Source organism: Austrofundulus limnaeus, unplaced genomic scaffold (assembly GCF_001266775.1).
Source record: "Austrofundulus limnaeus strain Quisiro unplaced genomic scaffold, Austrofundulus_limnaeus-1.0 Scaffold59, whole genome shotgun sequence".
Taxonomy (NCBI): domain Eukaryota; kingdom Metazoa; phylum Chordata; class Actinopteri; order Cyprinodontiformes; family Rivulidae; genus Austrofundulus; species Austrofundulus limnaeus.
Window position 1 is genome coordinate 1,501,929 of NW_013952461.1, and position 13,271 is coordinate 1,515,199.

Sequence of the window (13,271 nt, forward strand, 5' to 3'; positions counted from 1 at the left end):
GCACAGACTGAAGCCGAGTCAAGGAGGATTTGTTTAGACATGTAAAAAGACTGTTGCAGTAATCTAAACGAGAAGAAAGACTCCCACAGCAAAGAAATCCTCTGAATCTACAAGACACCGTTTACAATTTAAGCCGTGATCTCTAAACTGGGCTCATTCCTCATAGTTTTGAAACATAAAAATAACATGGATATGACAACTTGCCTGTTGATTGCAGACTAATAAGACTGTTTCTTATTTTACCTACAAAAGGACTTACTGGTTGTAAATCCTAATAAAAATGAAGGAACTAGCATTTGGTGCTTGTTTGTTTATAAACAGAAACGGACAAGAATTGTTTCTCATAATCAGCATCTTAAAAATCTTGACATTCAGTGAAATTTACAATAATTTTCTTGACAGCTTTATTCACAAACTGCACTACTTAAAGTTGTCATTTTATTTTAGCATCATTCTAACAAGCACATTGTGATTTGTCTTAAACAATACAAAGCAAGATTGAAGCAGAAGATAAAAATGATATATATTTAGAAAGACTCTGCAGCTCAAATTGTTCTCTTTCATTTATTGGCCTCACTGAGAGGAACAAGGTGGGTGTTGGAGCTAATAATTACAAGGAAATCCACAAAGTAGGTACATTTGAACAGTGCTGTAATTCATTAATTTAATAACAGGCTGTGGGATATCTCTGAAATTAAACCAGCATTGTAGGTGGAGCTGCTCTGCTAATGTAGCCGAGGCAGTTTARACGCGTGATTGTTATGCAAATGTTACTCGAGTTTCATTTTTTAAGACTGTGGTTATGATTTGTTAAAGAAAACCACCAGGCAGCTCATTCAGACATGAAAGCAACACTTTTGAGTTCTCAGATTAATAGAAAAAGCAGTGCACGACGTGTGAAAGGAGTTTTAGATTTTAAATCTATTCGGCACAAACACTGTTCCAATGAGTCAGCCTATTCATGCACAGGATTCTTTGTTAAACCGAGAACAGAACCGGAAAATGTTTCGGAATAAAAAGCAGATTTAAAGATAAATGTTTGCAAAACAGGATACAAAAACTACTCCACTTAATCTGATGCCACAGACAAATTGACAAACTCACCCCTCCGCCTGTCTCCCAGCCCTTTGGGTAGCGATATGGGGAAGCTGTGGGTACTGATACCTGAGAGAGCGCTGGGGAGTGGGCATGACCAGGTGGGGTTCCCGCCAAGTTTGGGTGTCCCTTTGTAATGTCGGGACCTGTGAATGTAGGACCGGCATGCCTGGGTACCTGCGTGACATAAAGGAGGACAGTTAGAGGGCTACACAAAGATGAGACAGAGTGATGCTGCAAAGGAGCAGCATAGTAGGACTGAACAGATGATTAGTCCCCCTCCCTGCGGACAAGTGGAAATCGTGCTCTCAGTTACTCCCTGAACGTGTGCAGAGGTGAAGACCTGCAGTCGATGAAGCCTTTGGCAGTTGACAAAATACTGACACAGCAAGCTGCAGGAAGGGCCGAAGCCCAGACTGCATCATGAAAGGATGCTTAGACCTCCGATTAATCACGTTACATTACTCATCTGTGATAGACTGAGGGCAAGTGGAGCAATAACCAGGTCGAGCTTAACAAACCTCACTGATCAAGGCCAATGGAAAGTTCAGGGTTAACACCAAGTAAGAGTTTATAGATGGGGCTGAACAGTACATCACTTTAGCATCAATGACAACAGTTAACTTCAAAGAGCAAATAACCTCAAACACATCATGCAACACATCTTTGCTGCTAAATGCACTGGGAAAAAAATTCAGACATCCTCATTTTTCATTTTAAAAGTCTAATTTAGAAGTTAATGCATAAAAAGCATTTTATTTTAATTTTTCTATTTAATAAACCATATGGAACAAATGGCCAGTGAGATGTCTAAACTTAATGAGTGGCTAAAATACAATAAATTATCAATAAATTGGAACAAAACTAAATTTATGATTTTTAGTAACAAAAATAGATGACTCTATTACAATTGTCCATAGATAACAATCTAGTGGAACCAGTAGTCATGGATCATAAGCTTAACTGGAAATCTCATAAAATCTACAAAACAAAAACTATGCAAAAGTATTGGACTTCTAAATAAAGTAAAAAATATTTTAGAATTATCAACACTACAGACATTATATTACTTATTTGGTGCTCCATATCTGACTTATTGTGTAGAGGTATGGAATAACACATATAAAACCAACACTAAACCTTTGTGACACAAAAGAAAGCTATGAGAATTCTATATAGTGAATGCTAAGGAACATACAAATATTTTTTATTCAGTCATATATCTTGAAACTACGAGATTTAGTTAATTGAAAAATTTTATTAGTTATGTTTAAAGCAAGAAATACATTATTGCCAATTAATTTACAAAAGTTTTTTTGTCTTAAGTTCAAATGACAGAAATAATCGAAGGATGATTTCAAAAGCAAAACTGTGCGTACTACTTTAAAGCAAATGTGTATCTCGGTTTATGGAGTAAAATTATGGAATAGTTTGGATGATGATTTGAAAAAATGTTCTACTTTAAATCAATTCAAAACACTTTAGAAGGAAACAATGATTAATGAGTTAGCAATGAGGAGAATGGGATATTGTTTGCAATTTATATTCTTGATTTAATGTACAGTATGTGGCCATGAAAAAAAAATAAAAATAATTATAATTATTGAGAAAGGAGCAGGTTTACACAAGGTTTTTCTTTTTCCTGCCTCCTTTTCACTCAAGAACAGTAAGTGTTACAAGAAAAATGTTTTGTATGTTAATGTTAATGATGAAATTGTTGAATTGAGTGAATAAACTTATCGATTGATTGAATAAACAGAYATTGGTGAGTAGCACGAGCATAGCTGTGTGAAACTATTTATCTAATACTAGGAATGCACCGGGCCCGATACCAGTATTTTTACAAGTAATTATACTCATTCAAAATGCCCCGATACCATGTTTTTGCAAGGATGTTCACATTTTAAATGCAACCTTYATTAGAAGGTTGTGAACACCTCCTATGTGAACACTTTATGCCGTCGATGCAACATGCTGAGGTGACATCACAGTCAGCTTGTTTGACAAACATCAGATATCAGTCCGATTTAGTACCAGGTTCTAATTTTAAAAAGGTGTTTTTATAATGTTTAATTTCTAACTAAGTACTGGATACTGGTACTCGGTATCAGTGAGTACTCAAACTGATGTACTTGTTTGAGGAAAAACTGGTGTCAGTGAATTGGTTAATACTGTTGTGATGTTAAGATCTTGAAACACTGAAACTTAGCAGTGCTTGGAAATTTTCATTCAACAGTCAAGCTGTTGTCAAGTAATTTACAAGTGAAATTAGTCATTAAGTGTGTGCTTTATCACTTATTTGCACTGCTCGTCTTTCACAAAATGAAGTGAAACTAAAGAAGCACAATATGAATTCTCATATACAGTTCACTCGCCACAGTTGTTGGGCAAAAAGCAGAGAAAGATGAACATGCACAAACTGTGCCCAGGATTGACACTGGTTGCTGGGAAACAGAGAAGTTATTCAGGAAATATCTAGTTTTCCTGATGCAGAATAAAATGCAGGTTTTATTTTCAGGACGTTTAAAACTTTATGTGCAAAAAGAAACAAGCCCGATGTTAACCTTGCCTAGACTGACACTGATTTCTTCAAGTTTGAAGGTAACTAAACTAAACCATCACACAAAGGAAACATGCATTGTGGTAAAACAGATTTGTCATCCAGATTGAGTTTGAAAGAAAAAGAACATTTTGTGCTTTCGAGAAAAAAAAAAGAACTTTGCAAAATCATGATAGGAAAAAGGCCAAAATTCAGGATCTGTGTTGGTGTGGGATTGTTTCAGTGCCTCTGTAAAATGCATTCAGTACCTCTTTGGTTTTAGTGTTATTACAGAAATGTACAGACTTATAAATTGACCTATGATGATTTTAAGACTGCATTGTACCAAGGGCATCGAAATTTTCTTCATTGATACAATGAAAACACACATTCTAGTGTTTTTAGAAAAGGCTGAAAGTGAATGTAAAGCCTACAGATACTGGACTGAATTGCTTCCAGTCCTCTTTGTCCCTTGTAGACAATTTGCAGAGATTTCTGAAACAAAAAGTAATACAAATCCTGAAAAAAAGTATGGAATCACCAGTCTTGGATGAACACTCATTCAGACATTTCATTTTGTAAAACAAACTCAGACCAAAAACATAATACAATAATAAGCTCATTCCAAAGTGCAACTTGTTGGCTTTCGGGAACACTCAAAGAAATGAAGAGAAAACATTGTGGAAGTCAGTGAAAATTACTTTTATTGAACAAGCACAGGGAAAACAATATGGAATCACTCAATTCTGAGGAAAAAAGTATGGAATCACTCAAACTGGAGGTAGAAAATAAAGACACACCCAGTCACTTTCCGTTCCCTAAATAGACACCTGCCTCAGATTAGATCTGCTCGTTGGTTTGCAGTTAAAATCACCTGCAGTCATGACACCTTGGAGGGCTGCTGGACGAAGTGGAGTGGCAAGAACCATGGCTCCAACAAGAGAAATGTCTCTTGAAACAAAAGAGTATTGTGAAACTTCTTGAAGAAGGTAACTCTTCATGCATGTTGGCTACAGAGTGGGCTGTTCACAGTCAGCTGTATCCAAGATAYAGACCAAATACAAACAGCATGGAATGGTTGTTAAAGCCAAACGTACTGGTAGACCAAGAAAGACGTCAAAGCGTCAAGACAAACAACTTAAGGCCATTTTCTTGAAAACCGAAAAAGTACAACTAATCAGATGAAGCAAAAATGGGAAGAAGCTGGAGCCAATGCATGTGACCGAACCGTAAGAAATCGTCTAAAGGAAATGGGATTTTAATACAGGAAAGCTAAAAGAAAACCATCTTTGAGGCAATCATGGACTGTGGACGACTGGATGAAAGTTATCTTCAGTGATGAGTCAAGAATCTGCATTGGACAAGGTGATGATGCTGGAACTTTTGTTTGGTGTCGTTCCAGTGAGATTTATGCAGAGGACTGCCTGAAGAAAACAACCACATTTCCACAGTCTTTGATGATATGAGGCTGCATGTCAGGCAAAGGCACTGGGGAGATGACTGTGGTTCATTCTTCTATCAATGCACACGTTTAAATTGACACTTTGGACAGTTTTCTCATCCCTTCAATTGAACAGATGTTTGGAGGTGATGAAATAATTTTCCAAGATGACAAYGCATCGTGCCAAAGGGCAAAAACAGTGAAGGCATTCCTTGGAGAAAGACACATTCAGTCGATGTCATGGCCAGCAAATAGTCCAGATCTCAACCCAATTGAAAACCTGTGGTGGAAATTGAAAAAAAAAAAGGTCCACAAGAAGGCTCCGACCTGCAAAGCTGATCTGGCACCAAATTGATGAAGAATACTGTTTGTCACTCATCTTGTCCATGCCTCAGAGACTGCAAGCCATTCTAAAAGCCAAAGGTGGTGCAACTAAATACTAGTGACGTACTTTGAATGGTCTTTTGTTTATCTCTTTTTCATGATTCCATACTTTTTTCCTCAGAATTGAGTGATTCCATATTTTTCCCTGTGCTTGGTCAATAAAAGTAACATTCAGTGACTTCCGCAATGTTTTCTCTTCATTTYTTTGAGTGTTCCTGAAAACTAACAAGTTGCACTTTGGAATGGTCTTATTATTGTATCATGTTTTTGATCCGAGTTTGTTTTACAGAATGAAATGTCTGATTGAGTGCTCATCCAAGACTGGTGATTCCATACTTTTTGCCAGGTGTTGTAACTCCACCTCATGCTGTTGCACAAATTAAAATGCTTTTATTGAAAGAATGGAATGTTAACCCTTGAAGTGCTTCACTGTTAACAACCTTAAAGACAGAAAATCGCAGGAGAACTGAGAATGAATGGATTTTGACGCATGTTGTAGAACTGAAGAGCAGCAATGAATTGAAAATGCAAAACATGGGGTTTACATCTGCAAATGAAACGAGAGTCRAAATAAAAGAATTCCTGCTTTTGTTTTGATTTGGGATTGCACTTAAGTCACGGACAGGGGCGTTACTGTTGATATAATCTACTGTATCTACAGTATCTCTTATGTTGCGTCTCTACAGCTTCTCCACATGGCCCACTTCCCTTGGATGACCTGGGATAAAAAGACTAACTGCTGTTGCCAGGGGAGGGGCCTACTCCACTTCAGGCCAGTAGCTCATTCTGACAACATACAGTAGAGTGTGACGGAATGGGGGAGGGGAGGTAAGCGGCAGTACGGCAAACGTACGTGAAAAGAAGGAAAGAGAGGAAACGGGAGTGACTGAGTAATCCCCACGTCCGATGAGCACAGCAACCATCTCATGCCACATGCGCCGATTATTTCCACCAGTGTCATCATTCTTGCAGCGTACAAAAACAACCTTTTAGAGTTTAGAAATCTCAAAAAAATCTTTGTTTTCGGCACCGTTGTGCTGCGGCAGATAAAGAAGCTCAGAGTTGAAAAGGCTTTTTATTTTCTTGTGCAATGTGGAGCTACTTACAATGCCTCCCACATTTCAGAAATGACTGCACTACTGAAAAGCAACCTTGTGATTCTCATCAAAAAGTATCTCAGAGGTGTAATGGTAAGCTTGTAGATGTCAGAGCTAAAAAACATTAAATCATCATGGGGCAACAAGAGAAAAAAAACAGTATTTTCAATATAAATGTGCAAAGGTTTAGTTTGGGTTCAGTAAATACCCCAGCTGTCAAATCCATTTGTTAAAATCCATAAAGACAAATTAAACCAAATGTGGTCGCTGGTAATTTGTAATGCTTTTAATAACAGCTTATGAATGTTTGTTATTGTTACATTTTGTATTCAAAGTGATTATGAATGTCAGTCAAGTGAATAGGGGTGGTGATTTATTAGCTCATTAAAACACTTGTTCTAGTGACAATAAGTCGGTGGTTAAGCCAGTCTCCATATTTTTTTTTTGCTGTACTTAACACCTCAGCCCCTTAGGATCGCTGTGATCACCTTAATAAAGTTACAGGGGTGAGCCCATTATGTTGAGTCTTTGCTTTATTTTAGTTACAGAAACTATTTTCTGGATCTCTGTGAATCTTTTTGTTCACAAGTGAAACAAAGAAACACGACACGCCTTAACCTCTCAGCAGCTTTCAGTTTGTTTCCTGAACAACATTCCCAACTACTTCTTCTGTTGACAGCATTCATTTACAAGATCAACAACAAAAAAACAAAAGTAAAACATAAACTGATCTATAAATAGATGACTGTTATACAGATTTAAGTAAACAAGTGTCAAGCGAATTTGATTTTTAAAAACATGAAACTAAAACTGGATTTAAATTTACAGAAAACAACATTATTAGTATTAAATTCTTTGTAACAATGTCAATCACAGTGTTTGGTACACAAATACCAAACTCAAGCTAAACTTTAACAAACCGCTTGAATCAACAACTGACAATTTTATCTCAATATTTGAGCTACAATTTTAAATTTAGCTTATTGTTGTAAATAAAAATGTTATAAAAAAACTGATCATAAGTTGGTATAAAATTTGTCTTGTGTGACTGTAAACATGTATGATTGTATTCTCAGTCTCTATTATCTGTGTGTTAAAATAAAAAGCACAATTAATAAAATATTACATTAAATATTAATATACTAACAGTACGTTTATGATACAGTTCATACAAAATATACAGATATAGTGCCAGAAGATGAATTTCTATTATTATTATTTCTACTTTATTTATGCAAAGGTTGAATAAAGAGACTCACGCTGTARATAGCGACTCCAGGCTGTGAGGGGAAGATCCGGTCATCCAGTGAAGGCTGAACACGAGGGATTCTGGTGAGGCCCGGTTAAAGAAAATTTAARGCAGCTGGAGGCTGAAACAAGTTTTTTTATTAGACAAAGGCTGTACAATTCAACAGGTCAAATGTATTAGAAAACATCTAATTCTAAACACTTTTGATTTAACCACCAGAAACGACTTAACTCAGTTTTTATGTAGTCTTGCACAGCTGAGTTTGTATTTTTTGCTAAATTAAATATTTGGTGCTGATGTAACTCTGCTGATATTACTTCAGTCTGTAGATCTATACTTTTATGAATTGCTTTAATCTTCTTTACATCCAAAGGGCTTTCCCTAAACCCCAGTGGCTTGCATTGTTAATGTGATGGATTCCCCACAACCACCCGACCCCAAGTGTCCAATCTCTCTAGTACACCGTGTACCTTCACCATTTCGCAAGAGTAAAAAGGAAAATCTGAAATGGATTTCTGGAGGCGTGACTGCCAGAGTAGAGGATTAGACAACACTTCTTATTGGATATTACTTCTTTTTTTTTCCACCCTTTTGCTAGTAGAAGAAAATACATTGAYATTCATATGAAGCTCACTGTACCGATTTATAAAGCTTAACTCGATAAATTTTAAAAGAACATTCGTTACAGCCTCGGAAACATGTAATGAGACTTATCAGTCAGACGTTAAATAGAGGGGAAAGGAGAAAATGTGGAAATATTGGAAGCGCAGAGGAAAGCCCTGTGATTAGTAACCTGCTCAGGCAGTCGTCTGCGACAGACAGGCTCACACACCGCTGATCACATGGTTTAAGGGAAACTGAACGTCTGGCTTTCTTCCCTTCACCCAAATCACGCCTCCTCTTGCCCTGAGCCCTCTTCCTTTACTCTGCTCCTGCCTGAAGGGGCCATCATCTCTCTCGGCCCCCTGCCAGCTACTCGTGGGTGTGTGTGTGAGAAAAGATAAAGAGAGTAAAGAATCATTAAAAAAAGAGTGGTGGTTGGGGGGGGGACTGTAGTTCAGAATGCAGAAGCACAGCAGGAAGCATCATCTCTGTCGATCCTGGAGAATTTATTAAAAAAAGCAATGCGCACCTCCGCTACCCCCACAACACACACATACACACAAAAATTAGCAGTAATTAGAGGCTCGYTCTCAGAGATACGATACGCCAGGTGGAAACGAGCACAAATTTGTGGGATGATAGTATTTAGTTGTCTCTTTGTAGAGAGAGAAAATGAGATTCATCCAAGAAATGCAAAACTGCAATTCACAATATGCGAGTGTTGCAAATGCATTGTTGGAGATAATTCTGGTATTTTCAAACAGTGGAATTTCTTTGTTCGAAATTGCTATTACCATAAACATCAGYGTTTTAGGTTTTCAATTGAATTATTCACTGCCTGGACAAAAAAATAAATTAAAAAAAGGTATCATACTCTAATATTTCGTTGGACCGCCTTTAGCTTTGATTATGACACGTACTCACTGTGGCATTGTTTCGATAAGCTTCCTAGACCTGATCAACTGCAGCAACCCCAGATCATAGCGCTGCCCTCACAGRTTTGWATAGTAGGCACTATGATGGGTGCATCCTCCAAGACGATGGGTCCCCACTAACCTTCTGGTTTATTGTAATTATGCGTTGGACAGTTCTTAACCCTATTTTAGTAGTTTCCGCAATCTCTTTAGAGGTTTTCTCTGCTTCATGCCGAGGATTTGACCCTTCCCAAACAGACTGACATCTTTTCCACGACCATGGGATGTGTCTTTCCACATGGTTGTTCAAGAAATAAGAAGCAACTCATTGCACCAGTTGGGGTTAAATAAGTTGTTGCCAGCTGAAAGATAATCGCCCATGCAGCAATTACCCAGTAGGAGGCTCGTACCTATTTGCTTAGTTAAATCCAGATGGCAACTTCTTTTTTTTTGTTTTGTTTTTTTTTGGACAGGCAGTGCATGAAGAAACTCATACCACCCATCACCTCTCATGCCAGAGTTATAGACTCAAATCTCATGTTGAGAATTGAAAGAGTAGTAGTTATTATGGTTTAACCTTATAAATACCAGGATGTAGTCTGATTCAATTTCTTGTATGATCTGTTAAACAGGGTAGAAACCAACAGTTAAGGCTACAGTTGTAAGCAAAGAGCTGACACAACTTGTAGCACTCCGAGTATGTGCTGGGGATGACTCTCAACTACCACAACAAATGTTAGCTCATCATTTTTGAAAAAAAAAAAAAAAAAAGACAAGTTCACAGCCGTCCTACATGCAAACATCTTAAAAATATAGGTAATCAAATAAAAATTTTTACTTATACAGGGCCTTTCAAAATAAAAATCAAAAGGTGCTTCACATCAAAATAACGAAGTCACCTTCTGGCTGCATCAGTGTGATTTCTGAATGGACTGAGGCAGCAAGGGTGGTCGAAGTCATTAAAATCTTTGCAAGATATTTGGCTAAAATGACAGAGATACACACATGAAGGATAAAAATGAGAACTTGAAGAAGTAAAACTAGATGAAACCTCTGACGGGAACAGGTGCATTTCCACCTGTAGTCATGATGACAGGGAAGGAAAGCAGATGCAAAAATGATGAGGTCAAGAAATCCAGAAAAAAAAAAGTTTTTTTTGTTCTTCCAACAGCCACATTGTAGGAGCCAGCTATTATTTAAATGGCTCATAGCCAGCATGCAGATTTTTTTTTGCTTTCTCTAAAGGGAAAACACCTGCAGTCATGCAGAATTGTTGTTATGCAACAAACTGGGAGTACAGCTTTAAAGAACACTGGTTGTGTCACTCGCTTTGCTCCAACAGTGAAACAGTGACGTTTCAGTGGAAACTTCAGAAAACACAGGAAGAGGTGGATTTTTCCAGAGAACTAATTGTTTTATTTTTACCTTTCATTCTAACAAATGTGTCGCTTTCATGTTTGCAGCCAAGTTTCTCCTCGATATCAAAGGTCTGTGGCTTCATATTCCCACAAGGTTTCTCAAAATTTAGCAACAAAACAAACAGAGTGGAAGGAAGTTTCTGTCTGTATTGTGGTTGTAATTAAAAACATTTTCTGGAATGCGGTAAAAGCATCTCAAAAAATGGACAAGAGAAAGCAATTGAAATTTTTAGTTTTGGAAACAAAAAAATTGTAGTATAACTGCTAATATTTCTCTTTGAAAATAGAAAAACTCTCCACGCAAAACAGTCTGAACTAAAAATGGTGACCTCATGTTTAACAGAAGCAATGTTTCTTCTTTTTTTCTGAGGAATTCATCCTCACCCCTTTTCTAACCTGGCAGGAAAATACGTATCCACTTCAAAATAAAAGCCTAATATTTTATTTGAACACTGAAGGTGGTTATAAGAGAGATAAGAGAGATGGCCGTCTTATTTATAGATTAGTTAAGAACAGCTAGATGAGAATGGTGATTAAAAGAGCAAACAATGAATTCTGTTTGAGGACTGACAACCAAGTGTCATTTCTACTTCATGATAACTTAAAACTACAAAACCACTAAAGTCCCAGACACGGAGTGCTAAATGGGAATCCAAATCCATGACTGTAATGGACTCTTTCAGGGTGGCGAGGGACAGATGGAGAGAACGGTTGTTTTCTCATGGCTCTATTCTTTAGAATCGGTATTTTAAAATTATTCCTATTTCCCACATTTTTAAAAAATAAATACTTAATATATATCCAGATAGGTTTCTACAATGTTTATTATAATATTGTTGACAGTCCAATAAATGATAGATCTTTCTGACTATAGTTTATTTGGCATAAGTCTTCTGCTCTATTCAAAGCTTAGTTGCAGCTGCAGGATTAGTGTCATTGCTGCTAAAACTTTATAAACATATCAGACCAAAATGACAAAACATTTTGAAGCTGCAAACATTTAAATAAATGCAGCTTCACAGGACAGAAGAAACGGATGGAAGCATAATCCTAAATCAAATCTACCTTAAAGCTTTTAAACACTTGACTGAAAGTTTATTTTACGATACATACTTCCTCGAACACTACAAATAATGTGTGCATTTTTAAAAGTGGCTGATTATTTTTTTATATATATATTTAGTGTTTACTGCTAAGGAGGCAGAAATTTAAACAAAGTCATGCTGAACCAACTATCTCGAGGAGATCATAAAGCAGATTCCACCACTCCTCCTTGTCCCCTGACCCCGCGGTGACAGGTAAGCCTCGTTTAAGAGGGTAAAGCTGCTGCAGCTCATGCTTCATCATTAGCTTACAGTAAAACCACTTAAGTGCTGAGTTTGAGAGATAGGGAGGAAGGAAAMGAGAGGGAGAAATATGGCCTTAGAAACTGTAATCAAGGGAGGATGATACAGCTCAATAAACTGTAATCTCCTATTACTGAATAATTAAAATAGAGCTCAGAAGTTAGCAACCTGGTAACTAAATAATGAATCACATGAAACATCCAAGAAAATTAGACAAAAAGGCTTTAAAGTCAGAGGTCAGTTTTGTTATTGCTGACTTATCCAGTTTGGGCACAAACGTGTAAATAAACAAAAGACACAAATACATTTCCCTTACTGCTGAGGGGGAACAAAAAGGTGTTAATGCAAATAACTGTGGCTTGTGATTCACAAACACTTAAATGGAAAATTATATCTTGTTTGAATGAGCCAGAGTACCTGGAAATCTCAGTGCAGAGGGCTCTAAGTGGAGGTACAGGAAGTGAGTGGAGACGGCCCAGATGGTGCAGATACAAACCCTGCTTCTCCCTGCAGGCTCGCTAGCCACTTACACACACATTGTATGTGTGTGTGTGTGTGTGTCTGTGTGAAGCGAAGCTCACTAAGCGCTCACTCCCTGCCTGCTGTTGCTGAGACTGCTCTTTCACTACTGTATGAACAATGGGTGGTGGGCTGGTGGATTCAACACTAACAAATCAGATCTTGAGCAACAATGATTCGGGATGCCCCCAGCAAATTTGGGAAAATGAAGTTTGAAATTCTATAGCTGCAAAATAAAATAAAAAAAATCAACTAATCTAAGCAACCAGAGTATTTCTAATTACACTCAATAACCTTTGAATTGTGTTATTCCTGCATGAAAACACACAGATCAGAGACTGCAGACTTGGCAAAGGGTAAAAAAATAAATAATAAAAACCACTTGCTATTTTTATTATAAATAAAATCTATTCAAATTAGGGCTGTGAAATTAATCGAGTTAACTGTGATTAATTTTAGTGCTGCATGGGCATAGATTAAAAATTTTAATCGCTATTAAAATTTACAATCACTTTACTATGGCTGAATATGTAGGTTTGTATATTGAAATGCACTCCATGTCAGTGTATGCCAGGTCATGTTTGTAAATGAGAAGTGGTTCTCAGTTTACCTGGATAAATAAAGGTTAAATAAATAAATAAACTCCATGTGTAACACATTATGTAC

The 13,271-nt window shown here is 37.1% G+C and overlaps 1 protein-coding gene across 3 annotated transcripts in view; it reads right to left on the reverse strand.

The window, feature by feature from the left end:
• The window catches only part of LOC106518334 (eukaryotic translation initiation factor 4 gamma 3), a 57,276-nt gene that overhangs the window by 35,273 nt on the left and 8,732 nt on the right, over positions 1 to 13,271 (reverse strand). For all 3 annotated transcript variants that reach the window (XM_014009589.1, XM_014009588.1, XM_014009587.1), the window contains exons 2-3: positions 7,816 to 7,885; positions 1,105 to 1,272 (exon numbers count right to left, since the gene is read on the reverse strand). In XM_014009589.1, coding sequence (XP_013865043.1) covers positions 1,105 to 1,272; positions 7,816 to 7,885 — 238 coding nt within the window. The remainder of the gene's footprint in view (positions 1 to 1,104; positions 1,273 to 7,815; positions 7,886 to 13,271) is intronic.